Below are 26,244 nucleotides of genomic sequence, written 5' to 3'. Positions count from 1 at the left end.
ATCCTGACCCCAAGCCTCATGAAAATGCTTAGCTGTTTTGGACTCCCAGTTCATTTTTTGAGCCAATTCCCTCTTCCCTTCTTCTCAAAAGAGTTATTCCACAATGTCTTCTTCCTCCTTAAACATCCAGTACCGTTTCAACCCCTCCTCAGACCCACATAATAGCCTCCTTTTTCTCACTCTTCTTTACAAGTCAAGAAACTATGTTACTTTGTATGGGAGCTACAAAAGAGATTTCACTCATTTCTCCCACAAAAGTACCTACCTGCACACACCTGCCTCTTCATGTCTGGCTTCATGCTTCCTACAGTGCAGAACTCTTGTTCCTATCTACATCCAGGGCTCTACTCAATCCCATCCCCCCTGTCCAGAGTTACTCAGTGATCTTCCTCTGTCAATTTTTACTTTTCCCAGTCTGCTCCTATCAATATACAAATGTATGGGGCTGGCGCTGTGGCATAGCAGGTAAAGCCGCTGCCTGCAGTGCCTGCATCCCATATGGGCACCAGTTGGAGTCCTGGCTACTCCACTTCCGATCCAGCTCTCTGCTATGGCCTGGGAAAGCAGCAGAAGATGACCCAAGTCCTTGGGCCCCTGTCCCCAAGTGGGAGACCTGTCTCTCCCTCCTTTCTGTAATTCTACCTCTCAAATAAATGAATAAATAAATAATTCTTTTAAAAAATGTTAGCTGGTGAAGGCATTTGGCCTACTGGTTAAGATGCCAATTAAACACCTGCATCCCATATTAGAGTGGTTGGATTTTTGATTCCTGGCTCTGGCTATTCTAGCTTCCTGTCAACACATACCTTGAGATACAGCAGATGTTGGCTCAAGTAGTTCAGCCCCTGCTACCCACACATTAAGACCTGAATTGAGTACCCAGCTCCTGGCTCTGGCTCTGGCTAATAGCCAGTTGCTGCAGGCATTTGGGGAGTGAACCAGTGGTTGTGAACTCTATTTCTCTATAACTCTTTTTTTAAAGAGTAGTTATTTATTTGAAAGTTAAAGTTACACAGAGAGGCAGAGAGAGAGAGAGAGAGAGAGAGAGAGGTCTTCCATCAGCTGGTTCACTCCCCAGCTGGCCGCAATGGCCACAGTTGTGCCGATCCGAAGCCAGGAGCCAAGAGCTTCTTCTAGGTCTCCCACATGAGTGCAGGGGCTCAGGGACTTGGGCCATCTTCTACTGCTTTCCCAGGCCATAGCAGAGAGCTGGATTGGAAGTGGAGCAGCCAGGACTCGAACTGGCGCCCACATGGGATGCTGGCACTGCAGGAGGCGGCTTTACCCGTTACACCACAGTGCCTGACCCTGTAATTCTTGAATAAATAAAAAACAAATTAAAAATACTAGCTAACTTATTTATAATATATTAATCCATTTATAGACATAAATGCCATGAAGTTCATTTTTTTTTATCTTGAGTACCACTGAATCTCTTTTGCTTGTTATAGTGAAAGGTGTTCCATACTTACTTTACAAATAAATATCCCTATTATTTTGTATTGCCTAACTGTATAAGTCTATGATTGGAATAAAATTGAACTTTCTCCTATATAGTTTGATGAAACTTTACTGAAGTACTAAACTTGTGCTAAATGCTCTAAAATGTACCAGTATATAATTGAAATGTTTAACTCTCAAACAATGGAGCAAGGAATACTATGTTCATCATATTTATCAAGCTCCTCTATGTTACTGATATTTAGATAAACAATAATATGCCTCATCTTCACAGAAATAATAATAATTGACTGATAAGAAAAAAAACAGGATAATTAACCAGAACTCCTTCCCTTCCCCTTATACTTATATGAAAAATTGTACAGTCTAGAAATTGAATGCAATTCTGATGATCATTGCATCTAATGATTCTATAAATTAATGATTCTCAATGTGAAACTCTTTACCACCAGCAGCTGCAACAGCAGAATCTAGAACTTTAAGAAATGAAAATCCAGGGTCCAGCGCTGTGGTTCACTTGGTTAATCCTCCGCATCCCATATGTTCTAGTCCCAATTGCTCCTCTTCCAGTCCAGCTCTCTGCTGTGGCCTGGGAGAGCAGTGGAGGATGGCCCAAGTGCTTGGGCCCCTGCACCTGCTTGGGAGACCAGGAAGAAGCACCTGGCTCCTGGCTTCAGATTGGTGCTGCACCGGCCGTGGCAGCCACTGGGAAGTGAACCAATGGAAGGAAGACCTTTCTCTTTGTCTCTCTCTCTCACTGTTTGTAACTCTACCTGTCAAATAAAAAAAAATAAAAAAAAAGATAGCTCAACGAATACACACAAGAATACACACACATATACACACATAACACACACAAAACTAAAAAAAAAAAAAAAAAAAAAAAAAAAAAAAAGATATCCTTGGACTAACCCAGACCCACAGAATTACAAATTCAACAAGTCCTCCAGCTGGTTCTGATGCACACTCAATTTGTAGAGCTGCTGTCCTTAATGCATGCTTGTAAATCATTTGAGTCTCTCTCTCTCTCACACACACACCCCACTTGTAGCAGGGATACCATGATGTTTGAAGTCAAAATATAATAGTTCTAGTCATAGTTTCACCACTTTATAATTTTAAGTGCCTGAATATATTATTTAACAAATCTAAATCTCAGTTTCCTTGAGTTTAAAATATGGATAATAAATTTTCATCTGCAAATGTCTAAGGTTTTAGTGACTATCAAATGATACCATGGAGAAGCCAGTGTTACGGGACAGTGGGTTAAGCAGCCATTTGTGACAACCGTAACACGTATGGGAGTACCTGATTCAAGCCCCAGATACTCCACTTCAGATCCAGCTTTCCGCTAATGTACATGGGAAAGTGGCAAATGATGATTCAAATACTTGAGTCCCTGCCAGAAAAGTGAGAATCCTGGATAGAGTTCCTGGCTCCTGGTTTCCGCCTGGCCCAACCCTGACTATTGAGTGCATTTGGAGAGTCAACCAGCAGATGGTAGATCTCATTCTCTCTCCCCCCCCTCCGAAATAAATAAATTTTCTTAATCATATTTTGTTATAGAAACAGGATAGAAATAGCAATGTACCGTGCAAATGGAATATGAAGTAGTGTAGCGCCAACTGATTATTGCTTTTATATTGCTGTGTGATTCTTGGCAGATTATTAGAGAGTTGAGAGCCCTGGTAGCAATGGGGAAGATGGGGTGTCAATCTGAGGGCCAATATTGCTTAGCAGTGCACAAGTGGACAAGCTATGTGGAGGGCCATTGTAGTTTTTGCTGACTACATCTGTTTTCCAGATGGAGACAATCTAACTTCTGTTTTGGATTAAACTCATAAATTATACTCTATAAAGAACTCTTATCCTCTATCAGTTTCCATGAAATAAAAATGAAACATGATTAATCCTTTTATTACTAACAGTTTAATCAAATTTTCCTTGGCCCTCTGTAATTTCCAAGAAATGGAAAGTTAGATTGCTCTGTTATTTAATGCACCATTAAAGATATTTAATTGTCTTAATAGTGGATCACAAAAGGGCGTGGGCAATTAACATGAAGCAATTTCACACCTTAATTACTGTCACGTGTAATCCCTTTGGAACCAAAGGCGAATTTTAAGTGCTAGTTTAGAAGCAATGTATTGCCACAGGAATGTATCCACTATTTTGTAAATATTGATTATGCAAGTTAAGAGACATAGTGAACAAAAAGATCTATATCTTCATTTAGAAGGACATATTTATATGAAGGAAACCATATTTATATGGAGGAAAGATGAAGGATGTGTGGGGAAGAGGTAGGAGAGTTTTATTAAAGACTAGATTCAGAATCCCAAAAAAACCTGCTTTGAATTAGCTACATTGGTTTTCAGGAGGAAAGTGCTACAGGATGACAGGAATCCAAAACCAGAAAAAAGAAAAAAAAAAAAAAAGCATCACACGCATTATCTTTTCTGTAATTAAAACAAGCAGGGACAACAGAGGTATTTTTTGCTCCTTCTTTCTGTTTTTGTCTTAGTAGGGTTGAGAACAAAAGAAAACAAACCATTTAGTTCTCTTTCTATTTATTTTGAAATAAAATGTCAAAGTAAATTTGCTACTATTGTCCTCCTATTCAAAAGTCCTGGTTTGTTCTGTTCTTTGGTTTGTTATGTAGTTGTTGAAGGGATTATTATTTTCTGTACAAATTCAATTTTCATCATCTTTATTCCTCATTCAGTGCCACACCTCACAGCATTTCTCTAATAAATAACACAACAAGACAATGCCTATTTTCCAAGGGAAAATGAAAAAGGCACTTTGCATTTGATCTGACAGAATTCTGTAGAGAAATCTAACTTTATTACAATGTCTAATCTTCATTTTATTCCTATGAAACAGATGGAATTTATAATTGATTTCCTCTTCAGGGATGACTGAAGTTGAAGAAAGTAAATTATTTCTCAAAATTATTTAGCAAATCATAGCCATAACTTGGATTAGAAAATTATAATTACCTTTATTATTGGTTACTTGACATCTTTTAGGTTAATTTCTCACTTATCAACTTTGCAAAACAATTGGCAATTATTCTGTAACTCTAAGTAGTAAAGTATTTCAACACTAAAACAAGCCTATCAATAATAAGAAGAAAGGTAAAAATATAGCATATTTCACATACTTTATTCTATGATGTCAGAGAGGTAATTAATTAAATTTAATCTAACACATCAATCACGATAATTTGGATACATTTAAATTGCCTGTGGCCTGATTTGACCAAAATAAGCCTGCAAATACTATAGTTAGTTCAGAATGCCAAGTCCTAAACTTAGTTGCAATAAGAATCACTGGGATTGCTGCTTTCAATCTGTAGGTTCCTAGGTCATATCCTGATTTAATAAATCAGCTTACTTTGGAGATTTGGTCTGAGAATTTTAGCTTTAAGAACACTCAGATGGTTCTGATACTGGTGTTTGGAAAACAGTGTTCTACATTATTCTGCTGGGACTTAAATACAGTTTTGTCAGCTTAAAGCAATAGTTCTAACAGTGAAAATATATAACATTTAACTGCCCTCCAGGGTGTGTGTGTGTGTGTATGTGTGTGCACTGGATGTTTTATAATCTCACGAAATATATCAGTTGGTGGAAATGAGTTAATATTTCCTTTATTTACAGTTTATTTCTTAGGTAGATGTGGCTCTCAACTGACACTCAATGATATTATTTGGAAACATCTTTCTTTCCCAAGGGTTCTGCCTTTAAAGTTTAAGACTTTGAAAACTGCACACATTCCTTCCAGTGGAAAGACATGAGATTTTGAATATCCCTCCACCCTCAAAAGCTGAGCAATGAACTTCATGGAGGATGAGAGAGGAGAAAAGGAATGCATTATATCTTGTTCTCTGTCAAAAGATATATGGTCGCTGTATCTGAAAATAAAGATGGAGGTCTTTACCAAGACAATTTAAATCTGGGGAGTTACTATCTGTACCGTGAGCAATGCTTTGAAAGGACAGCATTGGAAATCATGAAGTCTTTTTTACTGTCTTAAATTCCAAGGGAGAAGACCCGCATAAGAAGAGGTGGATGTGCAATGTACACAGTAATAGGCTTCAATATCAAGTCTACCAAACTGTCTGAGTACATGCTCTTGCAACCCCTCATTACCACCTCCCGTGTTCTAAGCATAGGCTGAGGGGTGAAGGAATGCAAGGGAAGGGACTGGCAGATATCATCCGGTAATCAAATGACCTTTGAACTTCTGCAGTTCAATTTGGGGAAGCTTATCCTTCAAAATGAAATCATCAGCAGAACTGGGATAAAGGTAGAGATACTTGAAAAAGTAAAACAAACAAAAAAAACTAAAAAATCCTACTCTGACTTCTATTAAATGTCCTATAAAAGGACATTTCCCTTCACAAGGGAAATGCTCATGTCTCACACAGTACTGGACTCTCAGGAGGTGGTAAAATTATTAATAGTAGGCTAATAGGTTTACAAAAATTTCTTAGAAAGCTAAAAATAACATGCTTGACAATCACTTTGGTTAAATAGCAATATGGAAAATCTCCTAATGAGCTATTGTTTCCTATTTCTTTTCTAACTGCATCTTCCACTTACAGGTATTTGTACTTGCCTTATGGAAACACACCATCAAAATTTGAAGATATAGATTATGGCTAGATTTTTTTTCATTCTGGTCCCTCTTCTAAACAAACAAATTCACATACCCACTACAAATAACTGATTATGGAAACAGTCATAAAATTATACTTCATTCATTCAATAATAAAAACGTGATTATTTTTATATGTACATCCTATACTAGTTTCCATGAAGGAGTGTAGTTTTTCCATACTTACAAAGACTGCCTTGCAGTGTGGTTGCCAAAGCACTTCAGGAATAATCTGGTCCAAATTCTTTTACACATTAGGAAATGAAGCCTGTTAGAATTCATCCAAAAAGAAGCAATGCATTCTTAATTCCTCATTTCCTAACCTGAACATGGCATTCTATTAACTGTCCTATCTGTTCATTTACCAATAGTGCATTTTCTTCAACATGCCATGTATGCTTGTCTCAATTCTGCATAATGTGAGCTAGTTTATTATTCAATTTGTGTCACGGTATACCATGTCTACTTTGCCATCATTGATGTGATGTGTATACTCATGGGTTTACCTCGGATTGAGGGGCTGTATAGTGCAGATGTCAGGTGCATGGACACTGTATTAGGTTTTCTGTATTGCAATTCCAGATCTGTATTTATTGAGCTTGTGATCTTGGACAAGTTACTTAATAATTTAAAGTATTAGTTTCCTGATCTATAAAATAAAAAGTAACATGGTGTGCATAGTGCTGGGATCATAGTAATGCATTATGGAAAGACACACTAAAGGCTAGATATAGCCAAGGTTCCTAACAATTGAGAAGCCAAAGTACCTGGCTAGCTGGTCTCTAGATTTGGTTTGTGGGAGGAAAATATCTTTGTTATGATTAAGCTGTTGTTACCATGAATTTTATATGTGCAAGGCTAAACCTAATTTTAATATATGCAGTTATTAATGTCTAGGTGTCTCTTTCCACATTTGTCCTGAAATGCAGAAATAGATTCATAAGTAAAGGAGCTCTGGAACTATCACCAGTCATTCTACAGCCTTCTCTTGGAAATCTGTACACAATCATATAGCCCCGAGAGGACAACTGACTCATCAAAGTGCAACCAGCAGCTATAATTAGGAGGTAGGTTACAGGTGTTCGGATTTTGTTTGCTGGTAGTGGGGGATGGAGGAAGAAATTCAGTATGTAATTATCACTCATAAAAGAAATAAACAAAGCATGTAGGTATTTTCCCTTTCCTGTATACTTACCTGAATGTTCCAAAAGTTATTAATGGCTATGTACTACGTTTATACTAAGAAATCAACTTCGATGCACACATAAAAATTACACAATAGTTGAAAATATAATTTGTCAAAAACATCACTTGTGAAAATTAGTATAAATCCCATGAAAATATTAACTACATATGTACCTTCTACTTCATCTTTAAAAAAAAAAAAATACAGGCACTTTCCTGCCTTTACTCACATTGCACCAAAAGTGTTGTGTTTTATTCCCTATTCCTCACTTAATTTTGAATGAATCTGACCACTTATTATTATTCTCTTAAATTTAGTTGAAAGGGACAGTGGGAAGGAGAGAGAGCACTCTAAGCTGATAAACTCCTCAGTGAGTTAAGCTACTGCTTATTATGCCCACATGATATATCAGAGTATCTAGCATGGAGAAGCAACTCTGTTTCAATTCAGGTTCCTGCTAATGTGCCTGGGAGGCTGCATGTGATGGCCCAAGTACTTGAGTTCCTGCCACCCACATGGGAGACACAGATGGAGTTCCTGACTTTGGGCCTGGACCTGACCCATTCGTGGCTGTTACATTAGTGGATGGATTAGTGGATGGAGAAAATGCTCTCTCTCTCCACTCACCACTTTTCAAATAAATAAAGAAGGAAACTTTTTAAAAAGTCAGGGATGCTGTCACAGAAGAAGTGATTCGAATTAAAATTTACAAAGACCAATAGGTTTTTCTCCAGGAAGATGAAATGAGTGAATGGAAACTGGGGTGGAAGGATAGACAAGAGGAGGCCTACAATGTGAAAATATACTGCAGGAAAGGGAAGATACATTTTGTTTGGCTACAGATGCAGGGAGGGTCTGGCATTGTAGCGTAATGGGTTAAGCCAGCACCTGCAGCGCTGGCATTCCATATGAGAGCTGCTTAGAATCCCAACCGATCCACTTCCAAACCAGCTACCGGCTAATGCACCTGGTAAAGCAGCTGAGGATGCCCAAGTCTTTGGGCCCCTGAACCCATGTAGGAGATCCAGAAGAAGCTACTGTCTCCTGGCTTTGGCCTGGTCCAGCTCTGGCTGTAGTGGCCATTTGAGGAGTGAACAAGCAGATGGAAGAGTCTCTCTTTCTGTCTCTCTCTCTCTCTTTCTCAACTCTGCCTTTCAAATGTATAAAATAACTCAAAAAAAAAAAAAAGACACAAAGAACTCAGAGGTTTGACAGGAACTAGAAGCTGTGAATTCCTCATTTTACCAGGTGATTGGAATGTAGTATGGACTTAACAAATATCTGCTGGCTACTAGTAATAGGTACTATATACTCTGTAACAGGTGGTGTGAACCCCGGATGACAGACTACAACTTCTGAAATATTTAGGGGACACTGACTAGGTCACAGATCACAAGGCTCCTCTTCCATCTTTCCCATTTCCTCATAAAAAGAGGTTGAAACAATGTTTTAAATGATGATACTATAACCTTCAGAGGAGAAAATATATTATGTGAATACTTAGACCACTAGCTCTTACTCAGCCTATACTAGGAAGAGAGAAGGAATTCACTGGATGCGGTCACTCATATGATATATGCATCTCAGTTAAGCAACTTTTGGGGAAACACAACCTAGTTGTGAAATTGAGTCTCCTTAGCATAAAATTGTTTTTTCCATTGCTCAATTTGAAATAAGTGAATACCATTAAATAATCAAATGAGAGGAGGCTACAGGCTCAACTGAGAGGGATAATATTAATGCTATGAATATTTATGGATTACAAAAAGCAGTATATTATTTTCTTTCCTTTAATAATAGAAAAAATGATGCATTATAATGTTAAATTTGGTGACAAACTGAAGAAAGTGGTATGCAATATACATCTAAAAGCTTTTGCAGACTTTCAAACACTGCAGTGTTACTTATTTTTCAAGGGTGTATCCTGAGAAATTAAATTGTTTTCAAGAAAAAGGAAATGACACTCCAAATGGTAAGGACCACTAGTTTTCTACTTTTAGGAATCTTTCAGCTTTCATATTCAAGAATATTATTCTAATCTTGAATACTGTAATAGAATATCATTCTTTGTTTTCAGATGCAAAGAAATATCATGTTTTCTAAATTTCTGTTCTGGTTGTTGCATTCCAGACAAATCCTATGGAACAAAGATACAAGTAACAGCATTAGGTCACACAAAGATCAAGGTCCAAAAAAGCAAAGAAGCTGTTTTCATACCTTCAATAGGTTTTGGTACAAAATGTGATGAGGGCTTGGTTTTCTTCACTCTGTTCCCCTTCATAATCTGTCCTTCTTTATTGAGTCCCAGAAACCAAGCTCGGCCAGATTCTTGCTGACGGTACAGTGTGGAAGAATATATCACATAGTAGTTTTCAAAAACAGATTCTTTAAATTTGCATTCTGGAGTGAAAACATCCTGCAAAGAAAGTTTTAAAAAAGAAACACAAAAAAGAAAAAATAGATTTAAGAGTGTACCAGGAACTCTTTATGTCCAATGAGTTTGTTAAAAACAAATGAGGGGCAAAGATATATGATTTTATCAACATTTGATGTAAAAATTCATTATACAAAATCAAGAAATAGGATTTCCTTTCTAAACAAATACTGCAAAGAACATAGGTTTGAGTCACTCATTCTATGCTGTGGCCAAGTCCAAACTAATGTTTATAAATTAAACCAATTGGCCATTCCTAATTTTACTGACCTGCGACATGTAAATAAGGTACTAGAATTTCTCCCTGGGAATAAAAATCAAAACAAGCACAGCAAACACAAGATCACCACATAGATTTCCAGGCATGACATTGTTTCTATAAAAAGCTATTACACAGAAAAAGTCTGTTCCAGAAACATACTACCAGTCTCCTAGCACCTTGACGAATACCAGTACTTTCCCTTTAATTTCTCTAAAATATTAGTCCAAATCTCAGCAAATGAATAAGCCATATGTGGTAAAAATATTACTGTTACAATTAAGAAGCCTCAGTGAAATACAGAATGAGAGTTTTGGCAAGAAGGGACCTTAAGATCTGCTACTTCAACTCCATCATTTGTTGAGTGAGAAAACCAAAGGTTGTATGGTTAATTCAGAGTCGATGCCAGAGCCCACATTTACTCCTTCTCAAGTGCTCACTTTTGCGCCCGAGTCCTATTCAGTGACTTACAGTGAGGGATTTAATAATCAATACAATAAAGTCATATACTATCATGTCAAATGAACAAAACATATTTCATGGGAAGAAGAAATTTCTCCCCTTTTGAAATAATCAGAGTAAAAAGGAATGTGACAGCATCTTCTGCAGCTACAAGTAAATACAGATGCTCCACGTCAAACACAGTCACAGTACTCACTGTCTGCTTCACTAAGTACTAGGAAAAGTTTAGTATGAAGCCCCCATAATTTAATGCAGGTATGCCCTGAACTAATTTAATGATGAGTAACACATAGGGATACAACTGGTTGAAGTCATGTCTTTGTTGGTGATACCCCCAGACTCATTTCTTGTCTTCATTCACAGAAAGCCATGTGATGAGCAGATGAGAGACTACGAAAAACCTTCAGTGTTAAAAAACACTGATTACAGGACTTATGATTTTAAATGGTTCTAATATTACAGACCAAAAAATGAGACTGAGAAAATCTATAAGGAAGGATGGTGGTAGACTTTGAAATAATAATAGTATTAATAATGAAAATAAATTACTATCATTTTATATTGATACTATAATATGATTGATTAGAGTACTCTCAGTTCTAGGTAAAGCAACTGGCTTAAGAATCAGAAAAACAAATGACTATGAAATAGTACTTTACAGTCACAATGATGGCTATAATAAAAAATAAAAAGGACAATAAAAAGTGTTGGTGAAGAGGTGAAGAAGCTGTCAGTTCTTACACATTGTGGATGGAAATGTAAATGAAAATAGCAGTCCCTCAAAGGTTAAACATACTGTTACCACATTATAAACCATGACTACTTTATATAAATTATATATATATATATATATATAAATGAAAATATATCCACACAAAAACTTGCCCACAATTTTTCCATAGATGCATTATTTACAATGTGGAAACAACCCAAATATCAATCAATAAATAAAATTTGGTATATTAATACCATATAATTTTATTTGGCCATAAAAAGGACTGGAGTATTAGTGAATTTGACAACATGAATGAACCTCAAATACATTATCCTAGATGAAAAAAGCTAGACACAAAAGGCTACATGTACTAGCATTCCATTTCTATGAAAGGTCTGGAATAATAAATTTAAGGGTCCAATCTAGTTGTAAGGAGGCTGAGGAATGAGGAAAGAGCACTTTCTCAAAGAGATGAAGATGTTCTGGAACTAGATGATATCAATATGCACAGCTTTATGAATACACTAAAATCTGCCAGGACATTCATTTTAAAATATTAATTTCATGGCATGCAAATTATAGTTCAATAAAAAGAAAGAATTGGAGAAAAACATTTATTCAAGAAGGTGAAGGAAGAGAATGAATCCATTGCATATTTCTTGTCTTGAATCACAGGTTTGAATGATGGACCTGTGTACTGGAAACATGTCTTGTATGGTCTTGTCTCAATATCACTGGGACAGAGTTTGGTCAATCCCAAGGACAGGGATCAAAGTGAATCTGATTTGATGTATAACATAAGTTTAATATCTATTTTTATTCAGAGGCTAGGATAAAATATTTAGAAAATGTGAATTGTTCAGGTTTATTAGTTTTCTTTTAAAAACAAACTAATCAGAGATAATCATCTCAAAGCTTCTGATTTTTTCCATGTCTAGCCTAATTCTCATAAACATGGTATTATCCCTAATGCTAAGGGGCTCTTGAAAGTTAAGTAATACAATCTAAACATAAGATTTCAGATATTATATAGGAGCTGGGAAAATATATGGGCAGGGAAATAGGTTTAATTCTGAATATAGGCATATTATCATATATGTAGATAGTGATAACAATTGTTATGAATACATGGTAGGAAAACATGTAAATTTGGAGAAAAATATAAAACTGTTTAGTGACTGTTCAATCTGACAGTGTAACTGAAGCCCATGATAGTGAAACTGTTCCCAGCATCATAGGAAGTTGGAGGCAAATCCAGAACCTGGGTACGAACGGTGGGTTCTTGATGCTGGTTCACTACTTGTTCCAACACCACACACTGCTTTCCTACTGCATAGTCATGCCTGCACTTGATGCCGAGTTGCTGATTCCAGCAAGTCTCAGTTGTTATCATAAAAACATGTCAGCCACAGGGCCGGTGCTGTAGTATAGCGGGTAAAGCCGCCAACTGCAGTGCTGGCATCCCACATGGGCACTGGTTCAAATCCTGGTTGCTGTACTTCTGGTCCAGCTCTCTGCTATGGCCTGGGAAAGTAGTAGAAGATGGACCAGGCCCTTGGGCCCCTACCCCAATGTGGGAGACCTGGAAGAAGCTCACGTCTCCTGACTCTGGATTGGCCCAGCTCTGGCCTTGTGGCCATTTCAGGAGTGAACCAGTAAATGGAAGACTTCTCTCTCCTCTCTCTCTCTCTCTCCCTGCCACTGTAACTCGGCCTTTCATCTAGGATCTTTGTCCTTAGTGTGCTTTACATTGAGATTTAATGCTATAACTAGTACTCAAACAGTATTTTTCACTTTATGCTTCTGTGTGGGAGCAAACTGTTGAAATCTTTACTTAATGTATGCTAAACTGATCTTCTGTATATAAAGAGAATTGAAAATGAATCTTGATGTGAATGGAAGGGGAGAGGGAGTGAGAAAGGGGAGGGTTGCGGGTGGGAGGGACGTTATGGGGGGAAGCCATTGTAATCCACAAGCTGTACTTTGGAAATTTATATTCATTAAATAAAAGTTAAATATATATATATATATATATATATAAATAAATCTCAAAAAAAGTCAGCCACAAAAGATTACTGTTGTCATTTAGACAGAAAAATAACACTTTCACTTAATAAAAAATAAACACCCACATTTGTGTTTAGTTTAAAATCTGTTCAAATTCCCCTTCTGGAACAGTGAGAGTCCAAGCTAGTGTATCAGGGCTGAAATCCTGGATCCTAAGACAAAAACAGCAGGTCTTAAACCATTACACTGACAAAGATAACCCCATGTATAACATCCAGGCCCCCAATGAGAAATAAAAAGCCAAGTGCAGTATCCGACTCAGTATCATTCCAAAGGGTCTCTGCGGAATAAGAATTCAGAAATGAGGCAACTGTTACTGTTTGTACAAGGCAAGACACTTGGCTGGTGGTTGGGATGCAGAAGTTTAGTGAAGTCACTTCTATGGGTTTAGGCAGGCTCTCTTACAAATTGAGGGGGAAACACATAAGGGCCTGAGCCAAAATTTCTCTATGTACAACCTTGGCAAAACTGTAATTTTAATCTCAGTTGGAAGTTGGTCACCAATAAATTTATACAATATTTGCTATTATTGTTCTTTTTGCTAAGTGAGAAATTAGAGCCTGGCCTTGGAGTAAGCAAGCCAGTCAAGGCTTTGCATCTGGCTCCATACATGTTAGCTGGTTAGTGATCAAAACTCTTTGAATTTCATTTTTTAACTGTAAATTCAGTTATTTTAAAGAAAATGAAATGATGCCTATTGAAAGGTGTTAAGATAGCTCATGGAAATTGTATTATGGAAAAATTATGCATGAATTTTAAATAATTCGCATCAAAATATGCCATTTTTCTATGAATTTTATAAAACTTACTTACTTATTTATTTAAAAGGAAAAGTGACAGACACAGAGAGAAAGAGAGCAGACAAGATCTTCCATCTACTGCTTTACACCCCAGATGGCCACAGAATCCAGGATTGAGCCAGCCCTAACCAGGAGTCAAGAACTCCATCTGGGTCTCCTACAATGTTGGCAGGGGCCCTGGTGCTTGGGCCACCATCAATTGCTTTCCCAAGTACTTTATATTTCCCATGAACTGTGTATCATAAATGTTTATAATTAACAAAAGAAAAAAAAGCCCTCAAACTTACCCTTTATTCTTAAGATTCTGTTTTCTTGTACTGTAAAAAATATCATCAGTCCTATAACAGAATCCTTAATTCTGTGTTTTTGTCATACATTTTATGTCTGCTCCAGCATATAGGACACCAATCCATAGCCATAGTTAAAACAATTTACACATAAACAGACATTTTATAATTTATCTAAAGCTTTGGGCAAAGACTTGGAAAGTCAGTAAGGCAGAGGATGTTAAGATGATAAGAGATGGGGCCGGCACTGTGGCACAGTGGGTTAAAGCCCCAGGCTGTTGCGCTGGCATCCCATACGGCACCGATTCGAGTCCCAGCTGCTCCACTTCTGATCCAGCTCTCTGCTATAGCCTGGGAGAGCAGTAGAAGATGGCCCAAGTTCTTGGGCCCCTGCACCCACGTGGGAGACCTGGAAGAAGCTCCTGCTTCCTGGCTTCAGGTCAGCTCAGGTCTGGCCATTGTGGTCATTTGGAGAGTGAACCAACAGAATGGAAGACCTCTCTCTCTCTCTGGCTCTACCTCTCTCTGTAACTTTTTCTTTCAAATATATAAAATAATTCTTTATAAAAAAGATAAGATGTGTTCAGAATGATGAAAAATGTAATACATAATGGAGAGAGGCAGGTGAGCTTGGAGCCAAAGGTGACAAAATCTTAGACTACCTCAATGATCACCACACCCAGGGAGGCAGAGTGAATAACTAGGATAATAAGGAAGTTTTTTTTTTCCTTTTGAAAGATTAACCAGTAGCCACATCACATCTCATAAATGCTATTTATGTCCATAATTCTGAGTTCTCTCTTCAATACAGGCACCATGGCAGGGCTCATGAAATATTTAATAAAAAATATTCTCACATGCACATCATGCCCATATAGTAGATATGGTAAAGTTATTTTTGGTTTTGGCAATTATTACTCTAAAATCTTTCCACTGTTCAATTGATATGGACCTCGACCCTAGTGTTCTGAAATTGTTCTTAAACACTCACTCGTGGCAAAATTTGACCAATTGGGTTTTTTCTGTAGCATTATACAAGTTCTTACAGTTCCCTTTCATATTTCAAATAACTGTCCACCCTAGCCATGCCCTCAAAGGTTAAGAACTGCTATCCATTTTGATCCAGACGATGATAGATGGTGGAATTTTATGTCTGTCCAAAATAATCAGTCCAGACTCCTTCTACTGTCTCCCAGTCTCATCTGATTCTAATCTATGCTCCTGAGAATTTTCCTTAACTGAAATCTCATCGCTTCATACTTTATAACAATTTCTCTCCCAGACTAGACTCCTTCTGACTCTTCTCTCTACACTGAGGTCACTGACATCCTATACAGGTTTTGGCTTCTTAGGGTCTGCCATTGCCCAGGATGAATCCCGTTCTCTGTGGCTAGCCGCTATCCACCAGTCTCCGTTCATCCTGTCTGCATTTGAATAGATTTCTCTTTCAGATACTAGATCATGAAGGCCAAGGAGCTGGGAATTTAGAGATTTTAATGAATACATTAAAAGATGCTATAGTTTTTTAGAGATATCATTTCCAACTTTGTTTTCATCACATGCTAATCCCTGCATTGTCCCCCATGGGGCAATATCATTCATTCACTTCCACTTTTGCCTCCCCTAGATTTAGTTGCAAAATGTATGCTTGCCAACTCAAGCAAAAAAACATGCTGTGTACTGCCCCAAATGGTAATTATGGTTAAATGGTTTTATAATCATGATTTGTCTTCACCTGGCTCTGCGCAAATTCCCGTTTCCTTTGCTGGAATAATACGTGCAATGAATTTGCAGTAAAGGATCAAGCCCTCATGGCCCTCCAGCCTGTTGTCTTCTCGATGTTGACCAAAACCAACAAACACATTCCATTTTAAATCCTTCACGATCAATACCTCCTGTTCTTGAAAAACTGTTCAATAACATATTAAAATGGTTTGATCTCTCATTTCATTCAGGTCACTGATAAAATGTGATTATCCAGAGAAATCTCTCTTGACAATCTTATATAATTTAACACCTCCTCCAGATTCTTTTTTTTAACTCTTTATCTTACATTTCTTTTTCTTCCTAATTCGATTCTGCCTGATACTATAGAGCACAAGAATCAGAGTAAGCCCATGAAGGTAGCCATCATGATTGTTACCTTCTTTTCATATTCTCCATAATTCTTGGAATTAAAAAAAAAACTACTCCAACATAATATTTGGTAAAAAGACACCATGAAGCCTGGATTCTTCTTTCTGTGTATCTCCAAATGATGTTTAAATCAGGAAGGTTACTTTCTTTCTTAGGCTCTCAGTTCCCCTAAATCTGAAGAAACTATTGACATAAGCAATCTAATAGATCCCTTTTGTCTTAAACCTTTTATAACTTTATCATTCGCATTGGTGAAGCAATCTATTGAAATTAAGGACATCATATACAACACTATTATTACAAAAATAGCACTGGGAAGGCATTGTGGCACAGTAAGTTCTGAAACTACTTAGGATATCCACATCCCATATCGAAGTGTCAGTTCAAGTCCTGCCTCCAACCCCTTCCAATCTAGCTTCTTGCATGTGCATCCTAGAAGGCAGTAGGTGATGGCTTACGTGATTGGGGATCTGCTATCCATGTGGGAGACATGGAAGGATTTATAAACTCCTAGATTTCCACTGGCCCCGACCTGGCTGTTGCAGTTATTTGGGGAATAACCCAGTGGATGGAAGACATTCTCTCTCTCTCTCTTTCTCTCTTTGAGGTGGACAAAAATAAATAAATAAACAAACATAAAAAAGTGGACAATGCTTACTTGTCAAAGAAATTGTGGTAATATATTACTAAATAATAAAGTATGGGGCTAGCATTGTGGCACAGTGGGTTAAGCCACTGCCTGCAATGTCAGCATCCCATATGAGCGCTAATCCCATTCCAAGGTGCTCCATATCAGATCCAGCTCCATGTTAATGTGCCTGGTAAAGCAGCAGATGGCCTAAGTACTTGGGTCCCTGCAATCACATGGGAGACATGGATGGAACTCCAAGCTCCTAGTTTAGGCCTGGGTCCACCCTGGCCATTGCTGCCACTTAGGGAGTGAACCAGCAGATGGGAGATTTCTCTCTCTCTCTCTCTCTCTCTCTCTCTGTAACTCTGCCTTTAAAGTAAATAACTGTATCTTAAAAATAACGTAAAATAAAAAGTTTGGACATTTGGTCCAGCAGTCAAGATACCATAATGTCTTGTATCAGTGTACCTGGATTCAAGTCCCAGCTGCATTCTTGGTTCCAGCTTCCTGCTAATGTAGACCTTTAGAGAAAATGATGGTGGTTCAAGTTATTGTATTCCTGCCATCCATGTGGAAGACACTTGAGTTCCTGGTCCTGGTTTCACCTTGGCCAAGTCCCAACTGTTTTGGGCATTTAAGGGGTGAAGCAGTGGATTGGAGCTCTCTCTGCTCCCACCCCCATATCCTATCCCTCTCTTCCTATTTTCTTCTCTCCCTCTCAAATAAATAAAACTAAAAGATAAAAACATAAAAAGGTGAAAAATATAATAAAGGAAAATAGACTTTGCTGCTATATTAGTAATTATAAGTAATGATACCTCCTATAATCTGAAAAATTTACTGATTTTCAAACACATGCCAGATACAAAGGACCTTATTTTTTTTCCCTTTCTAATTAAAATCAAAATCTAAACTCTTCTTAATGCATAGTGAAGTGACACCCTGACTGACAAAAGGGACTCCATTATAGAGCACCCAAGACTCCATCTTAAGAAAGCACCCCCTGCTGTGAGACTATGGTCTGGAACTAACTGCGGTCTAAAACTAAGATAATAACAGTACATTGCATCCTGCTTGGCAAAACATAGAAATCTCCTAGCATGATTACTTAAGCTTAAAACAGATAGGCTACACCTGGATTAATGTTAAGACTGTAATTTAAGTCCTACATGACTTGGGTCTGTACCTGGATTAATGTCAAGACTATAATTGGTGTTATCAAGATTGTAACTGATATTAATTTCACATATGCTTTAGGTCAGTTTGACCCTAGTAACCATGTATTTTCCCTCCCCTCCCTAAGTTTCTTTCCATTATATACCCTGAGGCTTTGAGCTTCTGGTTGAGGACAGTCAAATTTTATCAGTGTGTGGTGCTCCACTGTTCGCACCTGCTCAAGCACAACAATAGAACCATTTTCCCTAATTTCTCTGTAATCTTTGTTGGATTGTTTATAGTGAGAAAGGAATAAAAAAAAACTATTGGTGATTCATGCAACACAATTTATCTTCAGTTCTGAGCTGGATAGTTCCTTTGATTTAAGCTTTGAGTATCAGGCTGCAAAGCTTCTGGTTTGGTAACTTCCTTAGGGATCTTTAGATACACAGAACTTGAAAATCCATGGATTATTAGCATCTGCATTGTTAACTTGTTGTGAGACATAATAATATTAATTAAAACAAGAGAATTGTTATTTTCCATAATGACAAGAGGGAAGCAAAAGGCTAAATTACATTACTTTGAAAGATTTTTTTTTTTAATGAGGCTGCTTTGGCTAGAAGAAGTCTAATTTATAACTTAAAAAATTAATCAGATATGGAAACCTTTGTCTATATACTTTTGAGGTGATTTTTATTGGAAACTTACTGAACTAATTTCTCTAAAAATAAAAGTTCTTTGCAAACACATTTCTTGTGATATCTGACAAGGCATCAAGGTAAATTTATACTATCACAAAATAATGCAACTTGTGGTATCTTGGAAGTATAATTTTGGAGGAAGACAGACAAAAATCCTCAAATCTCTGCTTTTTGAATGTCCCAAGTTATTTAATTTCTCTGAAATTTGGTTTCATTATCTTTAAGCCTAATCATAGTTTCACCATAAAGCTGCAAGTATTAAAGAATACAATGCAGGTCTGTTAGACATACAGTAACTAGTACAGACTAACCTTTCTTTACTCCTGCTTACCATTTTTGATAATAATTAATATCACAAATCAGAATAGATGAGTCTGAGTAGTAGGTTGAGATATGTCACTTTATTTATGGAATCCAAGTAATGTGTTCTAAGTGTCTTTTACTTATGACAGGCAAATGAAGGCTATATTGCTTAAAGCTCAATTTGGCCACCTATTTAAATACTACAGAGAAATGCAATCATGTCTCTTTCTCTGGTTGAGGAAGAGGTTGTCATCAATCAGAGATAAGTGATGTGGTGATTTTCAGACTTTCATCAGCTCTTAATGAAGCATTATATCACATGGTCATTTGACTTAGGCCTTAGCCAGTAATGTGCAAGTTTAGAAATGATGTAGGCTTGGGAAGTAGCAGAAGGCCAGTGTGTGAAAGGATGTATTATAATTCATTATCATCATCAGAATTACTTCCTAAACTCTCAATTTTCTAGATGCAATATATAGAGAGCAAATAGTGGGTAGCAATGCAAGTCTCCACTGAAAGTGCCATCGGTTCTTATTAAATGAGCATATGAATAAATTGTAACCAAGCATGCACTGCGATTGAATTTGAAAATCGAGGCAGATCGGTTGAAGGTCCCAACACATTCACGGTGGAGGATATCGGTTCCTGAAATCTCCGTCTCTGTCCTCCCATTCTGGGATAAGAATGAAAGTGAGGATACTGTTAGCTTCCTGTATTTGAATTCCAGCATGATTCTAGACTTTGAAAGCTACTTTTCATACTCTAAAATACTCTAGAAATGATTAAGTCAGTAAAATATTATTTTCATGAAATTTCCAAACTGTTAAATCTCACAACTTTTGTGAAGGTAGAAAAACTGCTATCAAACTTCACTTCCTGATATAAACAACTATAAAAGCACAAAGTATATGAAGCAATGAATAACCTGCCAACTGTACTGCAAGTGTCTGATTTTTGATAGAAGGAAAATACATTAACTAAACATCATATTAACTATGACTTTCTGCACTAAGTAGTTTCCACTCCTGAAACAGTAAGAGGAAACTAAAATACAGTACTGCAGTCTTTGTGGAGCTAAGGAGTCAGGAATTAGAGTTGTGACTGCTAAAGTGACTTATATTTGTAAATTAATTTGAATTCAAGTGACTTGAATATGCCATAGAAATGGGACCTGCTGCAATGAGAGACAGGTGACTCTATGAAAATTGCTGTTGCAGGAGTTAGAGCTGAATGGAAATACTCAAGATGATACAGGATTGGGATATAACGAACTTCCATGCAAGCCACCAAGAGTCTTTAGTAAGCACACTGGAGATTGCCTGGAGATCTCAGAAACTCTGCAGTGTAGGGTTCATGACCACAAACTAAAAGAAGCTTTCCTCATTCCCTGAAGTCAGAACCCAAATATTCAAGAACTAAGCACACATACTCAAGATGATCTATTCATTATTTATATAAATGCCAGAAAAGACATAAACCCATTATCAGCAAATAGTATAATATGCTCTCCATTATACAAATGTCTAATATACAGCAAAAATTTGTAAGATCTGGATGCGAGCAGGATAATATCACCAAAATTAATTCAGCAGCAGCCAATAAAGAGGACTATAAGATAGTACAGATGTTACAATTGCCAGACAAGAAATTTACAACCAACAACTTCTAAATGAAAAAACTCATTCAGAAGAACCAAATAGAAATTTTGGAAATGAAACCTTCAAATCAGTGGAAAAAATAAGATTGAGAGCTTCAACAGCAGAATAAACCAACTGGAAGAAAGAATTTCTGAACTCAAGGACAAGACTTTTAAAATAATCCAATCAGACAAAAATAAGAGAAAGTAATAAAATAATGAAGAAAGTGTATGTGAAATATGGAATATCATTAAACAAATATTCTTATTATAGGTATTCCTGAAGGAGAAAAGGAAAAAGCCAATGATAACCTGTTAAATGAAATAAATTTGAAAATTTCCTGGGTCCTGAAAGAGATATAGACATTCAGATATTAGAAGCCCAAATAAACCCAAGTAGGCTAACTAAAAAAAAAAGGTCTCTCCAAGACATATTGTAATCAAATTTTCAAAAGCTAAAGACAAGGAAAGAAACCTAAGGACACTAATGGAAAAATGTCAAGTTACATATAAAAGAAAACTAATTAGATTAACATCAGACTTCTCAGTGGAAACCCTACAGACCAGAAGAGAGATGGGATGGTATATTCAAGATCTTAAAAGCAAAAAAAAAAAAAAAAAAAAAAAACCTTTCCAACCAAGATTATTATATCCAATAAAGCTGTGCTTTAAAAGTGAAGGAGAAATAAAATATTTTCCAAATTAGCAAAAAACAGAGAATTCACCACCACCAGATCAGCCTTACAAGAAATTCTGAAGAGCATCCTGCATTAGAAGTAACCATCATGAAAACACACGATACCACCAAATTCACTAGCAGAGCTGGTAGAATCATTATCCAATCTATTGCTCCCCCACTCGCGGAGGAACAACACCAGACCCTGCGCTGTTCTCTTTGCCCGGCCCTTCCCGGGTTTGCTGCTGCTCCCCTCCGCCTCCATGGAGGGGCGGCACCCCTGCCGCTTCCCCTGCTTCCGTGGAGGAGCAGCACACTGCCGGCGGGCTCTCTCAGGGGTTCCTCAGATGTTCCTTCCGCATGTTGTCTCTTTCCTCCTTTATAGTCCTCTTCCACCAATCCCAACTCTGCTGGCGTTCTCTCCCCACACGCTGAGCACGCTGCTCTCCTCCAATCAGGGGCAGGATCAGCTTCTGCAGCTTGATAGTCGAATTGGTGAGGCAGCTGTGTGGAAGTTGTTTACTCCCTCTCAGCGCCATATGGTGGGAGATCAGAAGCATAGAGTTAGTCTTAGCAGTTCCAGTAGTTTAGTCTAGTCTTGGTAATTTCAGTACTTATTTGTCCTCAGTATTTATTTGCCCACAGTCTTAGTACTTATTGGTCTCCTGGGCGACAGGCCCTGCCATGTTACAGGAGACGGGCCCTGCTCCCCACACAATCAACCAAATGAGAGTCTTAACTCTTTTCTATCAATACTAACCTTGAATGTAAATGGATTAAATTCACCAATCAAAAGGCTTAGGTTGGTTAAATGGATAAAAATCCAGAACTCTACTATACACTTAATATGAGAAACTCACTTCACAAAGATAAACACAGACTGAAACTGGAGGGCTAGAAAAAGATATACCAGGCCAATGGAAACCAAGGCAAGCAGTTACAGCTATCCTGATATCAGCAGAGACAGACTTAAAGGGAAAGACAAACTCCAATACAATAATAGTTGGTGACTTCAACAGTCCACTCCCATCAATGGACAGATCATTCAAACAAAAAAATCAGTAAAGATACATTGGAGTTGAAGCATACTATTGAACAAATGGACCCAACAGACATTTACAGGACATTTCACCAAACAGCTACAGAGTACACATTCTTCTCACCAACACATGAAATATTTTCTAGGATAGACCATATATTTGGCCACAAATAAAGTCTCAGCAAAGTAACAACAACAACAACAAACTGAAATCATACCATGTATCTTTTCAGACCATAAAGGAATAAAATTAGAAATCAACAACCAGAAGAAAAATAAAACACTCATAAATACTTAGAAATTAAACAATACGGCCGGTGCAGCAGCTCAATAGGCTAATCCTCTGCCTACCGGTGCCAGCACACTGGGTTCTAGTCCTGGTCAGGGCACCGGATTCTCTCCCGGTTGCCCCTCTTCCAGGCCAGCTCTCTGCTGTGGCCCAGGAGTGCAGCGGAGGATGGCCCAAGTGCTTGGGCCCTGCACCCGCATGGAAGACCAGGAGAGGCACCTGGCTCCTGGCTTCAGAACAGCGCGATGCGCCGGCCACAGCACACCAGCCACAGTGGCCATTGGAGGGTGAACCAACAGCAAAAGGAGGACCTTTCTCTCTGTCTCTGTCTCTCTCTCTGTCTACTCTGCCTGTCAAAGATAAAAAAAAAATTAAAAAAAGAAAGAAATTAAATAATACACTACTGAATGATCAATAAGTCATTGAATAAATTAAAAAGGAAAGCAAAAACCTTCTTGAAATAAGTAAAAATGAAAGCACAACATATCACACCCTGTGAGATACAGTAAAAGCAGTATTAAGAGGAAAGTTAGTAGCATCATTACATTAAAAAAGTCTCAAATTAAAGATCTAATGATGCATCTTGAAGACTCAGAAAAACAAGAACAAGACAAACCCCAAATCAGCAAAAGGTGAGAAATAATATGGGTCACAGCAGAAGTCAATTAAAATGAAACTAAAAAATATAAATGTTAATAAATCAAAAGTTGATTTTTTGAGAAGATAAACAAAGTAGGTAAATCTCTTGCCAGACTAACAAAGAAAAAAGAGAAAAAAACAAATAAATAAAATCAGAAATAAAAAAAGAGCCATAACAACTAATACCACTTAAATACAAAGGATCATAAAAACTACTATGAAGAACTATATGCTAATAAACTGAAAATCTCAAAGAAATGGATAAATTCTTAGATTCATATAATTTACCATGATGAAATCAAGAAAATATAGACAACCTAAACAGATTCATCATAAGCAATGACACTGAAGCAGCAATCACAGTTTTCAATAAAGGAAAATTTCAGGACCTGATAGCTTTACTACTGAATTCTACAAAACACTCAAATAAGAAGTACCTCTAATACTCATCAAACTATTCCAAAATATCGAAGGGATGGAATTCTTCCAAACTCCTTTTTTATGAGGCCAGCATTACTTTGATCCTAAAACCAAATACATGACACTAAAAGAAAACGACAGTCCATAATGAATGTAGATGCAAAGAAGCTTAGTAAAATACTAACAAATCAAATTGAAAACTACACCAAAAAGACTATATATCACAATCAAGTGGGATTTATCCCAGAAATGCAAGTGTGGTTCAATATTCACAAATCAATAAATGTCATGAATCATATCAATAGAATGACAAACAAAAACCACATGGTCATCTCAATAGATGCAGAGAAAGCATTTGATAAGATTCAACACCCCTTCATGATAAAAAAAAAAAACCCTCCACAAATTAGGTATAGAATGAATATTCCTCAAAATTGTTAAGACTATATGTCACAAACCAACATCTAATATCATTCTGAAGGTGGAAAAAGTTAGTAGCATCATTACATTTAAAAAAGTCTCAAATTAAAGATCTAATGATGCATCTTGAAGACTCAGAAAAACAAGAACAAGACAAACCCCAAATCAGCAAAAGGAGAGAAATAATATGGGTCACAGCAGAAGTAAATTCCCCTCAGATCTGGAAAAAGATAAGGATGTCCAATTTCACCACTCTTATTCAATATAACACTGGAAGTTTTAAGCACAAGCAACTAGGGAAGTTCAGAAAATAAAGGACATCAAAATTGGAAAAGAAGAAGTCAAATTATCCACGTTTGCAGATGACATGATGCTATACATGGAAAAGCCTAAACATTCTACCAAAAAGCTGCTAGAATGGAAACCATTTTAGTAAAGTTTATGTTTACAAAACAAACATATCATAGCTTTTTTGTATGCTAATGATGAACTCACAGAGAGAGAAATCAAGGAAGAAATTCTACAATAGCCATCAAAAAAAAAAAATCAACTATGAGGAATAAAGTTTTAACCAAGTAAGTAGAAGATCTCTGCATTGAAAATTGCCAAACATTGATAAAAGAAGCCAGCAAGGACACACACACACACAAAAAAAATGGAAAGCTATTCCTTGCTCCTAGATCAAAAGAATTAAAACCACTTAAAATGTCTATAATTTACAGATTCAATGCAATCCCTATCCAAATAATAATGGCATTTGTTATGGAGTTGGGAAAAAAAAATCCTAAAATTCATATGGAGGGACTGGTGCTATGCCATAGTGGGTAAAGCCACCACCTGCAGTGCTGGCATCCCATATGGGCACCTGTTCAAGTTCGGATGCTCCACTTCCAATCTATTGCTATGGCCTGGGAAAGCAGAAGAAGATGGCCCAACTCATTGGGCCCCTGCACCCGCGTGGAAGACCCTGAAGCAACTCCTGGCTCCAAGATTCGGATCAGCGCAGCTCCGACTGTTGTCTGTGTGTATCAGTATTGCTGCAAATATAGTTTTGCAAAACTTGGTTTTATACCTTATCAATCCAATGGTTAAGAATATTACACTACTGAAGTTTTAATGATCTGTGATTACTTTAAAATTCACTGTATGTGGGAGAAATGGTCATTTTTTCATTTCTTATTGTTTATAGCCATTGTCTAAATTCCCACTAAACTAGGTTCTTTTACTTTTTTTTTTTTTTTAAACTTCTTATGCGGTGAAGTAGTAAGCCTTCATCTGCTAATGTACACCTTTATGGACAGCAAATGAAGGTCCAACTACTTGGGTTCCTGCCACCCATGTGGGAGAACCAGATAGAGTTCCTGGCTCCTGGCTTCATACTGGCCCAGCCCTGGCTATTTAGGGCATGAAGCATGTGGGGAGTGAATAGAAGATTTCCCTTTCCCTTTTTTTTCTCTTTATAGAAATCTGACCTTCAAATAATAATGTTAAAAGTCCATAGAAAAATTAAACCAATATAAGATATTTTTAGAAAAAAAATTTGAAGTCTATGCACATGAAAGGTGTTCAAAGAGTCCATGAAAATGCACATTATGGGGGCCTGAGCTGTGGCAGAGTGGGTAAAGCTGCCACCTGCAGTGCCAGCATCTCATATGGGCCCCAGTTCAATACCCAGCTACTCCACTACTGATCCAGATCTCTGCTACGGGCTGGGAAAGCAATGGAAGATGGCCCAAGTCCTTGGGTCCCTGCACCCACGTGGAAGACCCAGAAAAAGCTCCTGGCCCCTGGCTTTGGATTAGCCCAGCTCCGGCTGTTATGGCCATTTGGGGAGTGAACCAGTGAAGGAAAGATTTCTCT

General features: G+C 37.4%; 1 protein-coding gene across 5 annotated transcripts in view; it reads right to left on the bottom strand.

The window, feature by feature from the left end:
• The window catches only part of FGF12 (fibroblast growth factor 12), a 596,835-nt gene that overhangs the window by 8,549 nt on the left and 562,042 nt on the right, over window positions 1–26,244 (bottom strand). For all 5 annotated transcript variants that reach the window (XM_008266666.3, XM_008266665.4, XM_051818906.2 and 2 more), the window contains one exon: window positions 9,530–9,728. In XM_008266666.3, coding sequence (XP_008264888.1) covers window positions 9,530–9,728 — 199 coding nt within the window. The remainder of the gene's footprint in view (window positions 1–9,529; window positions 9,729–26,244) is intronic.

Source organism: Oryctolagus cuniculus, chromosome 4, assembly GCF_964237555.1.
Source record: "Oryctolagus cuniculus chromosome 4, mOryCun1.1, whole genome shotgun sequence".
Lineage (NCBI taxonomy): Eukaryota > Metazoa > Chordata > Mammalia > Lagomorpha > Leporidae > Oryctolagus > Oryctolagus cuniculus.
The sequence above is the reverse complement of the archived record's forward strand: the minus strand, read 5'-3'. Positions and strand labels throughout refer to the sequence as shown.